This window comes from Lepidochelys olivacea (genome assembly GCF_965140295.1).
Source record: "Lepidochelys olivacea isolate rLepOli2 genome assembly, chromosome: 10".
NCBI lineage: Eukaryota > Metazoa > Chordata > Testudines > Cheloniidae > Lepidochelys > Lepidochelys olivacea.
Genome location: NC_140420.1, coordinates 52,121,857 through 52,135,554, shown reverse-complemented (window position 1 = coordinate 52,135,554; position 13,698 = coordinate 52,121,857). Strand labels below are relative to the sequence as shown.

Sequence of the window (13,698 nt, the reverse complement as noted above, 5' to 3'; positions counted from 1 at the left end):
GTCTTTTGTCTATCAGTTAACCTTTGTGGAATACAAGCCTCGATGTCGTAAAAGTGTTTTAGGCTCTCTCCATACTGCAAAATTAACCGAATTTATGCAACATGTTCTTTTCACACATTTTTTGTTGACATCCTATTTACTTGAGAATATATTTGGATTGGTTTTAGGGCCAGTAGCTCTAGTGTCTATGCACGCTTTATATTGCCCTAAAATTTCTAATAAGTAATTTTTTTCTTCATACATTATCCATCGACTATATGCTTTTCTCATTTACAGTTTGGCTTTTTCCTTGTATTTTATCCATCTTCTAAATTTCTGTTATGCGGTCAATTCATCTGAACTGAAAACTTTGGGTTTAATCTTCATCACCAATTGCTTTGTAAGTGGAAGTATTGGACAAATAAATGTTTAGAGAGAGAAATATTCATTTCAGTATTTAAAATCCTAAGCGCATATATATAGCTACTGAGGGAAACCTGTTGTTTATTTTTTAAAAACAACAGCTTCAGGAGGTGATTCATAGTAATTATTTTGCCTTTTATATTTGCTGATTTGTTAGAAGCCTGTAAATATTTTGACTCCAGAGAAATTAGATGATTAAACTTAATTGGAAAATGATGTGGTGTGGGTGAATGTTTATTGCTGAGCTGAGCCCTTCGGCATTAATTGGAGCTGAAGCTTTAGATGTAGTAACTCAAATGAGCTTCAGTCAGCTATTACTTGTTTTTACTCTCTAAGGCCATGTCTATATGTACAGCGCTGCAGCGAGGCAGCTGTACCAATACAGCGATGCCACTGCAGCGCATCTGGTGAAGACATTCTGTGCCGACGAGGGAGAGCTCTCCCATTGGCATAAAAACCCCACTTCCATGAATGGCAGAAGCTATGTTGGCAGGAGAAGCTCTCCTGCCGACGTAGCAGTGTGTATATGAGCGTCAATGCCAGCGTTTATTTACACCCTGAGCAATATAAATTATGCCAACCTAAGCTGTAGTGTAGACATCGTCTAAGTCAGTGATACGGAGGCTTCAGTGGTTCACAAGCCAAATTAGCTATCAGCATTACCCAAAAGAGGCACAGTAGTGTGAATTCATTGTTTCATTTACTATAGTACTAGTCATTTTTAAACAGTATGGTGGGGAAATATTTATTGTGTGTGTGTGTATATAATATATATTCTCACAGCAAATAAGTTAATAACTTAGTGCAAGTTGATAACTTAATTGGTTAATAGCATAGTAAAAGTATCCTGATTGGTTGTTAATTAAATCACACAGTGTTTTAATATCATGTGCAGCAGAGAGACTCATTAATGAGCCACTTGTGGTTCGTGAGCCACAGTCTGAGTATCACTGGTCTAAGTAGTTACTCCTGGGGGAATTCTGTGCCTGGCAGGGGGCGCAGAATTCATACCTTCCGCAGATTTCTTGGCTCCCTTGCAGAAAAATGGGGGAGCAAAGAAATCTGTGGGAAACACATGCCCTTTTGCGGCAGCCCGGGCACATCTGCTGGGAGCAGGCAGCAGCAGAGAGCAGATCACCTGAGGGGGGGTGGGAGAGACTAGGCATGCATGGGTCCATGGAGAGACATTAAGGGGGTGAGGCTGGGTGCCTGCCTATTTGTGAATGAGTGAGAGAGAGAGATTCACTATGTCCCTCTCCTCGCTGTTGCTGCATCCTGGGCTTGAGGCGTAGGGCTGTGTGAAGCAGGCTCTGTCCCTGAGGCAGAGCAGAAATGTAACAACTAAGCAGGCAAGCTGCTAATGTTCGTTAATTGTTCCCATTCTTAGTCAGTTAAAGCTCCTTTACCTTGCCAGAGTGGTGTAAAGGAGCCTTACTGTAAATGACAGTAATATAATCCTCAACTAGGAAGGCCTATGTGCTTTCTCACTTTTTTTCCTGTGCCAGAGAGGCACAATGGGTTAGATTACAGCTCAGGATCTCTTTTACTTCTCCATTTAAAAAAAATCCAGGACAATGATTAGCAAAATTATATGACTTTCTTGTCTGAAAGTCTGAGCAATTTAAAGCAATATTCTACTTTACAGAACACCAAACACCAAAATTAAAAGTAATGAAATTTAAATGCATCTGAAGAAGTGGTTTTTTACCCACGAAAGCTTATGCCCAAATAAATCTGTTAGTCTTTAAGGTGCCACTGGACTCCTTGCAATTTAAATGAAAATGCAGGATTATAACTGAAATGCGGGGTCTTGGTTACCAAGTACAGTATTTGTAACTTAACTTTCATGGAAAAACAACAAGGAGTCTTGGTGGCACTTTAGAGACTAACAAATTTATTTGGGCATAAGCTTTCGTGGGCTAAAACCCACTTCATCAGATGCATGGAGTGGAAAATATAGTAGCAGGTTTATATACACAGTCCATGAAAAGATGGGAGTTGCCTTACCAAGTGTGGGGGGGTCAGTACTAACGAGATAATTCAATTAACAGTAGAATACCAAGGGAGGAAAAATCACTTTTAAAGTGGTAATGAGGGTGGCCCATTTCAAACAGTTGACAAGAAGGTGTGAGTAACAGTAGGGGGAAATGACAAAAACTAATTTCCCCATACCAGTTAATAGGGAAAAGGGGAAGGATGATGATGATACCAGTCAGACTATTAACTGCATAACTTATATCAGTGTGCTCAATTTATAAGTTCAAACATATCATATTCTTCGTAATTATGGTATTACTAACTGTCCTCCTTCCCAGTGCTAATTCTTCAGTTCTATATGCCAACAGTAGCGTACGCTTGAGCTACTCAGAAGGGAAATGGGTCCAAGCTCCAAAGTTCAGATCAGAACTTCCCCAGTGTTCATTGGCGTTCAGATCTGGGATTGTGTTTCAGACCCATCTCCACTATGACTGAGTTCCTGTCTGGCAAGTCATGCATGAGCATTTCAAATTGCTGAGATGTTACCCTAGTGTTACACCTGAAGTTTCAGCAATACAGGTTCCAGAGGGATTCCCTATATATGGAGATTGAGATTATTAGCTTGATTTTGTTCCCACTGAAGTCAATGATAAATCTCCCATTGTCTTCAATGGAAGCAGAGTTAGTCCATGTTGAACACTTTTGAAGATGGATAATGGAAATAATGCTGGAGCCAGTGAAAACTTTGTGTACTCATTTTATGAGATCTGAGATGATAATTCTAATTAAATTCATTTTCTCTTCTAATAATTAAATTGCTAAATTCAGACAACTAATTCATCAGAGCCATTTACTATGCAATCTAATAATACACGCTGAGTATTAGTCAATACTCATTTCATACAATCAAAATAATCAGCTTCATGATTATAATGGAAAGCAGACTGATTAAAAGTAGTAATTGCATTATCTCCCCACTATTCAGGCATACATTTTAAATAAAATTAGCACAATAAAATGTGAGGAAGGGTTTAGATTATATCTATGGAAATCACACAAGGGGAGTATCATTTTCATCACCCTTTAGCAATTGACGCACGTAACAGGTAAAGAGTCTTATATCGCACCTAGCTTAGGAGTCTTTAGCTCAAGTAGTAGAGAGACATGTGTGTCTAGCACTGGAGGTTCTAGGTTCAAACACCACTGACTGCTCAAGAGGCTCTCGTTATAGCTATGCTAGCCTCTTCCCCCTAATATTTCCCCACTGTTGCAGCTCCACCAATGGCTGTGCTAGCACGGAAGACTGTCCACTGCAATTAGCAACTATCGTCTCAACCATGTGGTTAAAATGCCACTGGCTGACCTACACTAGCAGGTCTAGGAGACACACTGGCACCTGGTCTACGCTAAAGCGCCCACTGTTGGAGAAGCACCTAGTTTGATTTTTTTTAGCAGGGAAGTGGATATAGGCAATCCCATACAGTAGTGATAACCGATTAATGAATATCTTTAGACTTCAGTGTTTTGTGGGAAATGTGGCATGAATAGCCGATAAAGCTCAAGTTTATGATTGATTAATTAATATATTAAAAAGGCCCAACATGCAGCCAACATGAATTTCTCAAGGTCCCTTCCTGCCCTGCATTTCTAAGGTTCTATGAACATAGTATAGTGAGATATTTGGCCCTCAAGTCTAGCCAGAATACTGGCTGATTACTGGCTCTTGTGCAAATAGACAAGCATTTGATTAGATTGCTTGCTCCAGGTAATTTAGGACAAACTTTAGCAGGTGTGAAGTTTTTGGTCCTTTCTTCAGGTCTGTGACATTTTGTAATATTTGACACAAAAACAAAAAAGTTCTCAGTGACTGCTTTTCATGCTTGAGAGAAAACTGGTTTGGTTCAGGTGGGCAAGGACTACCACAGAGTGTTTTGGCTGCTTTGTTTTAAAGGTGCATCCAACGCTTATAACTGGCTGGAGACAGGAAACATGTTGCCCGAGGCAAACTTCTCTCGATGCCATGAATGAAAAGAGAGTTCTGTGGCAGAGTAGGAATTCATACTTTAGAGGTGTTGTCATCCTCTTTGTCAATGGCTGGCTTGTAGATGACTCTTCTGTTGTCTTCTCGTTCCTTTTTGCAACTATAACAAAATAATTATATTAGCAAAGTGAAATTGTAAAAGCATCCATGACTATTTAAAACACGTTATTTTTCAGGGTATGGGGTAATTCTTTCAGTACTAGTGCACTTTGCACCACTCACTGGGGCCAGTACTTAAAAATATGTAGGGATAACAGTTTATGCATCGTACAAAGCTAGTGTTCATTACAAGGAAAAACTTTGAGTTGGCAAAGGGGAAATAAGCAACCTTGGTCTCTCCTCCAGAACTAACGCAGACTGATTGCTATTGTCAAGGTTCCTCCCCCACTCTGAACTCTAGGGTACAGATGTGGGGACCTGCATGAAAAACCTCCTAAGCTTATCTTTACCAGCTTAGGTCAAAACTTCCCCAAGGTACAAAATATTCCACCCGTTGTCCTTGGACTGGCCGCTACCACCACCAAACTAATACTGGTTACTGGGGAAGAGCTGTTTGGACACGTCCTTCCCCCCAAAATACTTCCCAAAACCTTGCACCCCACTTCCTGGACAAGGTTTGGTAAAAAGCCTCACCAATTTGCCTAGGTGACTACAGACCCAGACCCTTGGATCTTAAGAACAATGAACAATCCTCCCAACACTTGCACTCCCCTTTTCCTGGGAAATGTTGGATAAAAAGCCTCACCAATTTGCATAGGTGACCACAGACCCAAACCCTTGGATCTGAGAACAATGAAAAAGCATTCAGTTTTCTTACAAGAAGACTTTTAATAGAAATAGAAGTAAATAGAAATAAAGAAATCCCCCCTGTAAAATCAGGATGGTAGACATCTTACAGGGTAATTAGATTCAAAAACACAGAGAACCCCTCTAGGCAAAACCTTAAGTTACAAAAAAAATACACAGACAGAAATAGTTATTCTATTCAGCACAATTCTTTTCTCAGCCATTTAAAGAAATCATAATCTAACACATACCTAGCTAGATTACTTACTAAAAGTTCTAAGGCTCCATTCCTGGTCTATCCCCGGTAAAGACCAGCATATAGACAGACACACAGACCCTTTGTTTCTCTCCCTCCTCCCAGCTTTTGAAAGTATCTTGTCTCCTCATTGGTCATTTTGGTCAGGTGCCAGCGAGGTTACCTTTAGCTTCTTAACCCTTTACAGGTGAGAGGAGCTTTCCCCTGGCCAGGAGGGATTTCAAAGGGGTTTACCCTTCCCTTTATATTTATGACAGCTATAAAAACCAAGTGCTCTCAATATATATCATATAGGACTCTGTCCCTTAATTGACATAACCCTTCCTGTGGTAGGGATTTATTCTAAAACTCCACTCTCTTCTAGTCTGACTTCCTTTCCAACTGCATATGCACAGTAGCAGATTCAGAGAGCAGCTAAAAGCAGGTAAATTTTAAGCAACAGAAATGGGATCAGGGAAAGAACAAATAGAGGGAGGTGAGAGATGGCAAATGCTGGGAGAGAGCACATCATCTAGCCAGCTGTCCACCCCAGAAAGGTAGGAGCTCATTCCCTAGCCTCTGCTCCCTGGAGCTATCCAGGACCGAAAGCATTTCAGTCCACTCTCCATAGATGCATGCTACAAGACTTTTCCTCATTTCTGAACTCCTTATCTTTGGGGCTGTCATAAATGTAAAGGGAAGAGTAAACAACTTTAAATCCCTCCTGGCCAGAGGAAAAACCCTTTCACCTGTAAAGGGTTAAGAAGCTAGGATAACCTTGCTGGCACCTGACAAAAATGACCAATGAGGAGACAAGATACTTTCAAAGCTGGGGGTGGGGGAGGGTGGAGAAGCAAAGGTTCTCTCTGTCTGTGTGATGCTTTTGCCGGGAACAGAAAAGGAATGGAGTCTTAGAACTTAGTAAGCAATCTAGCTAGATATGCGTTTAGATTCTGTTTTGTTTAAATGGCTGATAAAATAAGCTGTGCTGAATGGAATGTATATTCCTGTTTTTGTGTCTTTTTGTAACTTAAGGTTTTGCCAAGAGGGATTCTCTATGTTTTGAATCTAATTACCCTGTAAAGTATTTACCATCCTGATTTTACAGAGGTGATTCTTTTACTTTTTCTTTACTTAAATTTCTCTTTTAAGAACCTGATTGCTTTTTCATTGTTCTTAAGATCCAAGGGTTTGGGTCTGTGTTCACCTATGCAAATTGGTGAGGATTTTTATCAAGCCTTCCCCAGGAAAGGGGGTGTAGGGTTTGGGAGGATTTTGGGGGGAAAGATGTTTCCAAGCGGTTGGTGGTGGCAGCAATAAAGTCCAAGGGCAAAAGGTAAAATAGTTTGTACCTTGGGGAAGTTTTAACCTAAGCTGGTAAAAATAAGCTTAGGGGGTTTTTCATGCAGGTCCCACATCTGTACCATAGAGTTCAGAGTGGGGAAGGAACCTTGACTGGGGGTTTAATGTGAGCATTGCTGAGGTATTTTGGCAAAAAACTGAGCACCTCTGTAGGGGTTAGGGTAGAGGGACAGGTACATTGGGACAAAAGTCATCTCCGGTACACCAGCTTGAGTTCATATTTATTCTCTGTTTTCTATGAAATGGGTTTCATCTGCTTAGGTCCACTAGTCATAGAGGAGAATCAACATATTTACCATGTTTAAACAAACAAAGGTGGGACAGCAAAATCTCTTACCTCTTCTTCCTAAGCAGCCAAAAGGCTACTGCAAGCATGATGATAACTCCAAGAACACTGGCTAACACAACAGAAAGTACAACACCTAGGAAAAGGAGGAAAATGCACAGGTTTGTTTTCTTTCTTTCTTTATTTCATGTACAAAGTTACTTAAGGAAGTAAAATGGCAAACTTATTCCTTTACTAGGTAGACTTCTCAAAAGATGCAAATCTGAAGACCCCATCCTGAAATCGGATCCACACAGGCATACGTCTATATTCACCCAGAGCCCCAAGGAGCACTCAATTGGCACAGGAGTCATGGAGCAGCTTACAGGATCGGGGTTCTTTATGCCTGCTGTCAGTTAACATCTCTGTTCAGTACAGGCAAAATTCAAGAATCAGACCCAAATGAGAGAGAATGCCAAACTAATTCCTGCTCTCTTTCCATGACCAAAGAACACAGCTGAATGTAGTCCTTGCTGCAGGTGGTGTGTTTTGTAATTGAGAATATTATTTTCAGGTGTTGCTACAAAGGTTAAAGGAGGTGGAGGATTAAATCATTATATTAATATAACATTTAAAAAGTATCATTAGTTCATGTCTGTAAGCACTTCGGAGATGATGTGTTGGATATCCCTCTCAAGCTTGAGATTCTGCAGATTTGATATTTGTAAATAATTGGGGTGAGTTTAATCATCATCAACAAAGGGCCAAACGCTGGCTTGACATGCATTTCTGCACTCCATGAAAACAGCACAATAATCCCACCTTGTATCCCTTATGCTCAACAAGAGATGGCTGTCTCTATTCTTGCCTCTCTGGAAGTCAGAAAGGCTTCTCTGTAGGCCTGCTGCTATTGGAGTCATGGATGTGCACAATAAGGTTTTGCTCTACTGTGGCTGCCTGATAAAAACACATCCCTATGCACTTCCCCACCATCTCTTCCACCTTCCAAAATGAAGTTTGTTCCTGCTCTTAGCACAAGTGGTTGTAAAAAGCTCTGCATCATGCTGCTCTCAACTGGCATAAAGATGCATATGTTAACAGTGCTCTTGCAGGGTTGTTGGTTTTTTGGTTCATTGTCCTAGTAACCCCAGAGACTGTTCCTGGTGTGAGAACAGCAGGATGTACTGTGGGGTACATATTCGGAATGTCTTTAAAGGAAATGTTGCTTACAAACAGGAGCTAAATTATTTGGTTGTTTGGATGGACTGGGAGACAGGAAACCTAAACTCTATTCCTGGCTTTGACACTGACTCTGTGTGATTTTTGGGCAAGTCACTTCATGTTCCCTGTTAGATGGTAACAACAATGCTTACACCATTTTGTAAAGCACTTGGAGATTATGGGTAAAAAGTATATTATTTGATTTGTTTTAGGTTAATTAAATCATGTATTATAATTCAATATAATTTAGTGTTAACCATAGGGCAGGACTTACAGCAAAAAGGTACACTAGATATTGAAAGGTCACTTTAAGACAGAAATGGAAAATGACATAGAAAGAGAAGCTCAATCAATCTGAATCACAAAGATCACTGTTGTGTATATATGCTGTTAGCAATCCAACAACATACCCGTGCTCAGTCCACCAGGTACTGAATCTTGACAAAATGAAGGGGGCAGGGAGGGAAAAAGTGAAAGGTTAATCACTAAGGTTACACTGGAAATGAGTATTAAAGAAATATAGATCAGGTATTTTCCTCATAACTTTTTGTTTCTTGGTAAAATGGTGCTGCTTGGCTACTAGTCTTGTAGACATTTTTAATGTGTGACTTTTAAGACAGACCCTACAGATTGCCTGTCACTTAAAGCACTGCTATCTGAGAAATTTTAAAGTTAGTATTGCAATTGCTGCTTCCTAGACACCTTAAAATCTTTGCACATTGTTTGGCCAGAACAGAGGTTTGGAGTGGATCACAGACAGACATACTGGAGCGCACCAGTTATTCATTGTCTGACAGTGACTAATTCTGGAAACTTCAAGAAAAAGGCATAAACTCCTACTATATACAATTGTATGCTACCGCTAATCATCTGATCTTCTGAAGCATGAGACAGTAGGAAGTACATTGGTCTGACTTCGAGTTCCTTTGTCCTATTATAGCACAGCATCAGAAGTAGCTAAGGAGGCAGAATGGCCTATGATGGCAAGAATTACCTGTGTTCAGCATAACATCAAAGAAATCTGACCTGTCACAGGAAGTTGAAACCTGAGCTAATCTCTCCCAACCCTCAAGTAAGAGGAGAGGGAATGCTGAGGATTAAGACTCAATATTCCCTCAATTGGTGGCTGGCAGAGTTGCATCTCATGTCTCAGTTTCCTGTATAGTAATGAGCCAGGTCCTCGAAAGACACCCACACACACCCCAAAAGAGAGGGAAGTCAGGATTCCTAACACTGAAGTAAAGGAAACATCAAAGTTTTTCCTTCTCTTTACCTCTTTATTATATAAAAATACAATAAAATGCACAAATTACTTCTCTTTAACAGTTTAGTAATTTTTTAAAAGGCACGTTTGCCCTGCAGGGCACAGATTAAAACTCTAGAACAATTACTTTGTTGCCGAATAGTGAGGGGTGGCAATATGTGCAAAACTTGGACAGTTACTTCCTGACATTTGAGTAAAACAGCTTGTATAGTAGACCTCTGTTTGCAGGCATTTGACTTGTTTTCTTCATTGTATTATATATACAGCTAGCACTGGCTTAGATCTATCTGTGAGAGGTTGGTTTTAGTATTTATGATGGTCTGGTAAACTTACTGGTCACTACTTGTCTATTTTGGGTAAAGCGGGCTTTGTAATACTGGAGTATTTGTAATCATAATTGCAGTGTATTGGGATATTGCTCTTCTGTAACATTAGCCTGTGAAAGTGCTAATGGTGACATGGTCAAGGGAATAGTATAAAATCCTCATTCTACCCCAAACTCAAAGGCAGCAGCGAAACTGAGTGTCGTTGGATAGACTGTTGCACTATATATTCCAACATAGATAGGCTTACATGTCTTGTTTAATTTCCACCTACTTAATTGAGGCTTGAACTAAAAATTTGATACATTGGTGAACCTCAGCAAATGTGGGATAAGGTTGTTTATATGACTAGGAAGCTTGGCCTTTATTCTTCCCCAGCCACTTCCCTCTCTGCCCATAGCAAGCCTCTTTAGGAAGGGATTGCTGCATGACAGGAAGGGCTTAGAATAAGCACTGATTTACCAATTTATTCAGTCCACCCGTGCCAGTAAAGGTTTCCCTTACAGCATATCTGCTAGAGTTTATTCCAGTTTTAAATATATCAATACTGGACTTCCATCTCTTCCATTAGACTGTGGACTAGTCTTCCAAGGGATCTAAGAGCAAGTATTCCCATGGCAGTGTTTGTATGTTTGATTTAAATCTATAGCACATGGGCATGAAGCATGTCTCTTTGAACAGTTCTGTATCTGTCAGGCACATTAAATCAGGCAGATGAGAGAGACTGACTACCACTTTTCTGTCCTAAGGAATCTGAAGTAGGAGCCTCTTTGACTGGATTGAAGATCCCTGTGTTCTTCAGTTGACAAAGGGAAAAATGGGTCTTTACTTTACTGTGGCTATATACCGTAGTGACTCCATGGCTTTAATCAAAGGAGACCATGTATACAGGAGGACAGAATAATATTTAATCAGATATGGGGACAGAGTCTAAGAAATAGGAAAAGTAGTTGAAAAAGGCCTTTGGAATTTAGTTTTAATGCAGCAGAAAGATCCTGCTTTTCCTGAACAAGATACTTGCTGCAGCTACTGAAAAAAATAAGGAATGATTGTGTACTTTCAGTAGTGGAAGGGATGCTTTGATCACAGCTTTTATATAGCATGCAATGAAAAAAGTCAAGGTGCAGAACTGCCAAAAAATTTAGAGATGACCAGTGTTTCTTGTCTGTGAATTGCACATAGTCACTAAAGTAATTTATTCCCAATGCACTCAGGGCTTTGCTTACATGAAATAAGAAAGTATTTCCAATTTATCAGAGGGGTAGCTGTGTTAGTCTGTATTCGCAAAAACAACGAGGAGTCCAGTGGCACCTTAAAGACTAACAGATTTATGTGGGCATAAGCTTTCATGAGTAAAACACCCACTTCTTCAGATGCATGCTGTGAAAATTACAGATACAGGCATCAATATATATTGGCACATGAAGAGAAGGGTGTTACCTTACAAGTGGAGAACCAATGTTGAAGGCCAATTTAGTCAGGGTGGATGTAGTCCTCTCCCAAAAAATTGATATTGACACCTCCTCATCGATTTTTGGGCCTTTTTCTTATATAGGTTCCTATTATCCCCCACCCCCATCCCGATTTTTCACATTTGTTGTCTGGTCACCCTACCCACTGTTGTAATTGGAGATAATGCAAGGTCTATAGTGCAATGATCTCTTGATACAATAAACTGCATTTAAAAATTAACTAAAAAAACCTGAGAAAAATGCACTTTGCACACCTGGGAGTTAAAAATCTTCGGTGAAATCCTAGCCCCATTGAAGTCAATGGCAAAGTTCCCACTGACTTCATGGAACCAGAATTTTACCCCATATATTTAAAACATCATGACAGTGAGTTAGGAAATTGTCTGCATCTTAAAGAGACACCATCAAGACTAGTGAAGCCTAGTAAGTTTATAAACATGAGTTAAAAGTTTTGCACGTGCCCTGGCAGCTCCCTACCTATTTGTGGTTTTACAATCTCAATTTCCTATTTAAAAACAAAAAAGTAGTTCTCTCCCTCTTGTCTGTGTGGAAGAACAACAAACTGGGGGGGGGGTGAGGGGGTATAGAGGATGAAAGAATGAAACTGACTGTACAAATGCATGACATAAAACTAAAATATTTTCCCCTTTCAGTCATAGCAATAGTATGTGTTACTTGTAAGAATTTGCAAAGCATTTTCAAACACCGTGCATTTTTGGTTTTTACACTGACAGTGTCCTTCTAAGAAATACAGTGCTCAGTTTGCAAGGCTTCCAGCAGAACAAACTGTGGCTGGTATGAAGCTCCAAAGCAGAAGCTTAGAGTAAGAGCACAGTCCTACTCTCAATTCTGCAGAGCAGAGACGGATTCCAGTACTCTGCTCCCCTTACATGGGTAGAATCCCCTGATGGAAGCAATGAGAATTTTGACTAGGAGAAAAAAGTATGAGTAGGGGTCTTCCAGGAGAAGGATTCTACCTATAGTTGCTTATTAGTTGTTTTTCTTTGAGCCGGAGCAAATCAAATTTAATTTGAGAAGGGTTTACTTGGATGAATAAAAAAAACATGCAGAAGGGAACAAAAATATAGGTACATAAGCAGGGATGGTACAGTAAGTCAGATAATTAATACAGGATAGCTATAGAATGTTCCAGTTCTCAGGACTGCAGCTTCAAAAAATTTCCTGTGCCTGGAAGCAGTTTTTGATGTAGCCTCAGTGAATCACACCTCTGCTTTCCTGGTGGAGGTGTGAGTGAATGTTGCTCAGCTGTTTGTTTCACAGTAAAAATGGGCCTGGGCTAAAACCCTTCATTTTCGGGGTGCTAGACATTTGAACCCTGATCTGACTCTAGCAAGTACTTCCCTATCTTTATAGTTGGACAAACCGAAACCTGGGATCCCCTAGACCCCTAGAACTTTGGAGTCCTTGAAATTCCAGCTTGGGTACTTCTGACTGCAACACATTTGATGGGCTGTGGAGTAAATGATCAAACAAAATAGTGAGGTTGGTGAAGATTGGTTCACTAATGTCAATATTCATACTGCCAACTAAATGCTGAAGTTATTTTGCCCATATGTTAACATTTTGCATGTGATGTAGACTCAAGTTTCATACCTGATTTTTCCCATTATGAACAAAATATGATACACAAATTATGGTTCAAACCTTAGTGTATTTACAAATATTTTGACCTATTGCAAAAAAACAAAATACAGAAGAGAAAAGTGACCCTATTCCCCCTATTGTCTCAAAATAGCTGGAGACCCTAACGTTTTTATCTATGAAGAAGATTATGAACCTCACCTTTCAGAAAAATTAGCCATCTTAGCTTTTTGTGAATTCCAGCTATTAGAAACATTTAGGGCCAGATTTTCAGGTGGTGTTAATCAGCATAGCTCTACTGACTTAAATCGGAAACAGCCCCTTATTGGTTTGGGGAACGGTCAGGCCAATTTGGATTTAAGTGTTTTTACAATGTAAATCTAAGTCTAATGCCCAGTGACATAAGGGCATTATAGAAAAGGTCTAAATGTTTCAGGTATACTAAATACGTTTCCAGTTGTCTGGAGTCTTAAAATTCCATCTGTTATGTAGAAGAGTATGTCCCTTTCAGCAACTCTCTGTTACTCGGTAGAACTCACGCAGTAGAGTGGAATTTGAAAGCTTCAAGACTATAAAATGGACACCATTTCTAAAGCTGGGCACTTAAAACTGGGTGGACTTCAGACTCATTCTTTATAGTCAAAATCACAGAACTGTCCTTACAGTAATTTAGGTTTATTTGTGTATGGGCTTTTTTTTTTTTTTTTTTTTTTTTTACTTGCACTTGGGTTTTAGATTGGGATTTAAG

General features: G+C 39.8%; 2 protein-coding genes across 2 annotated transcripts in view; one reads left to right on the top strand and one right to left on the bottom strand.

Moving 5' to 3' along the window:
- APH1B (aph-1 homolog B, gamma-secretase subunit) overlaps positions 1-13,698 on the top strand; it is a 113,052-nt gene that overhangs the window by 31,148 nt on the left and 68,206 nt on the right. The window lies entirely within an intron of this gene.
- Positions 3,405-13,698, bottom strand: part of CA12 (carbonic anhydrase 12) — a gene marked incomplete at its 5' end in the record, with an annotated part of 45,257 nt that continues 34,963 nt past the window's right edge. Inside the window, 2 exons of the mRNA XM_084640725.1 lie at positions 3,405-4,520; positions 7,141-7,225. Coding sequence (XP_084496851.1) covers positions 4,436-4,520; positions 7,141-7,225 — 170 coding nt within the window. The 3' untranslated portion in view covers positions 3,405-4,435. The remainder of the gene's footprint in view (positions 4,521-7,140; positions 7,226-13,698) is intronic.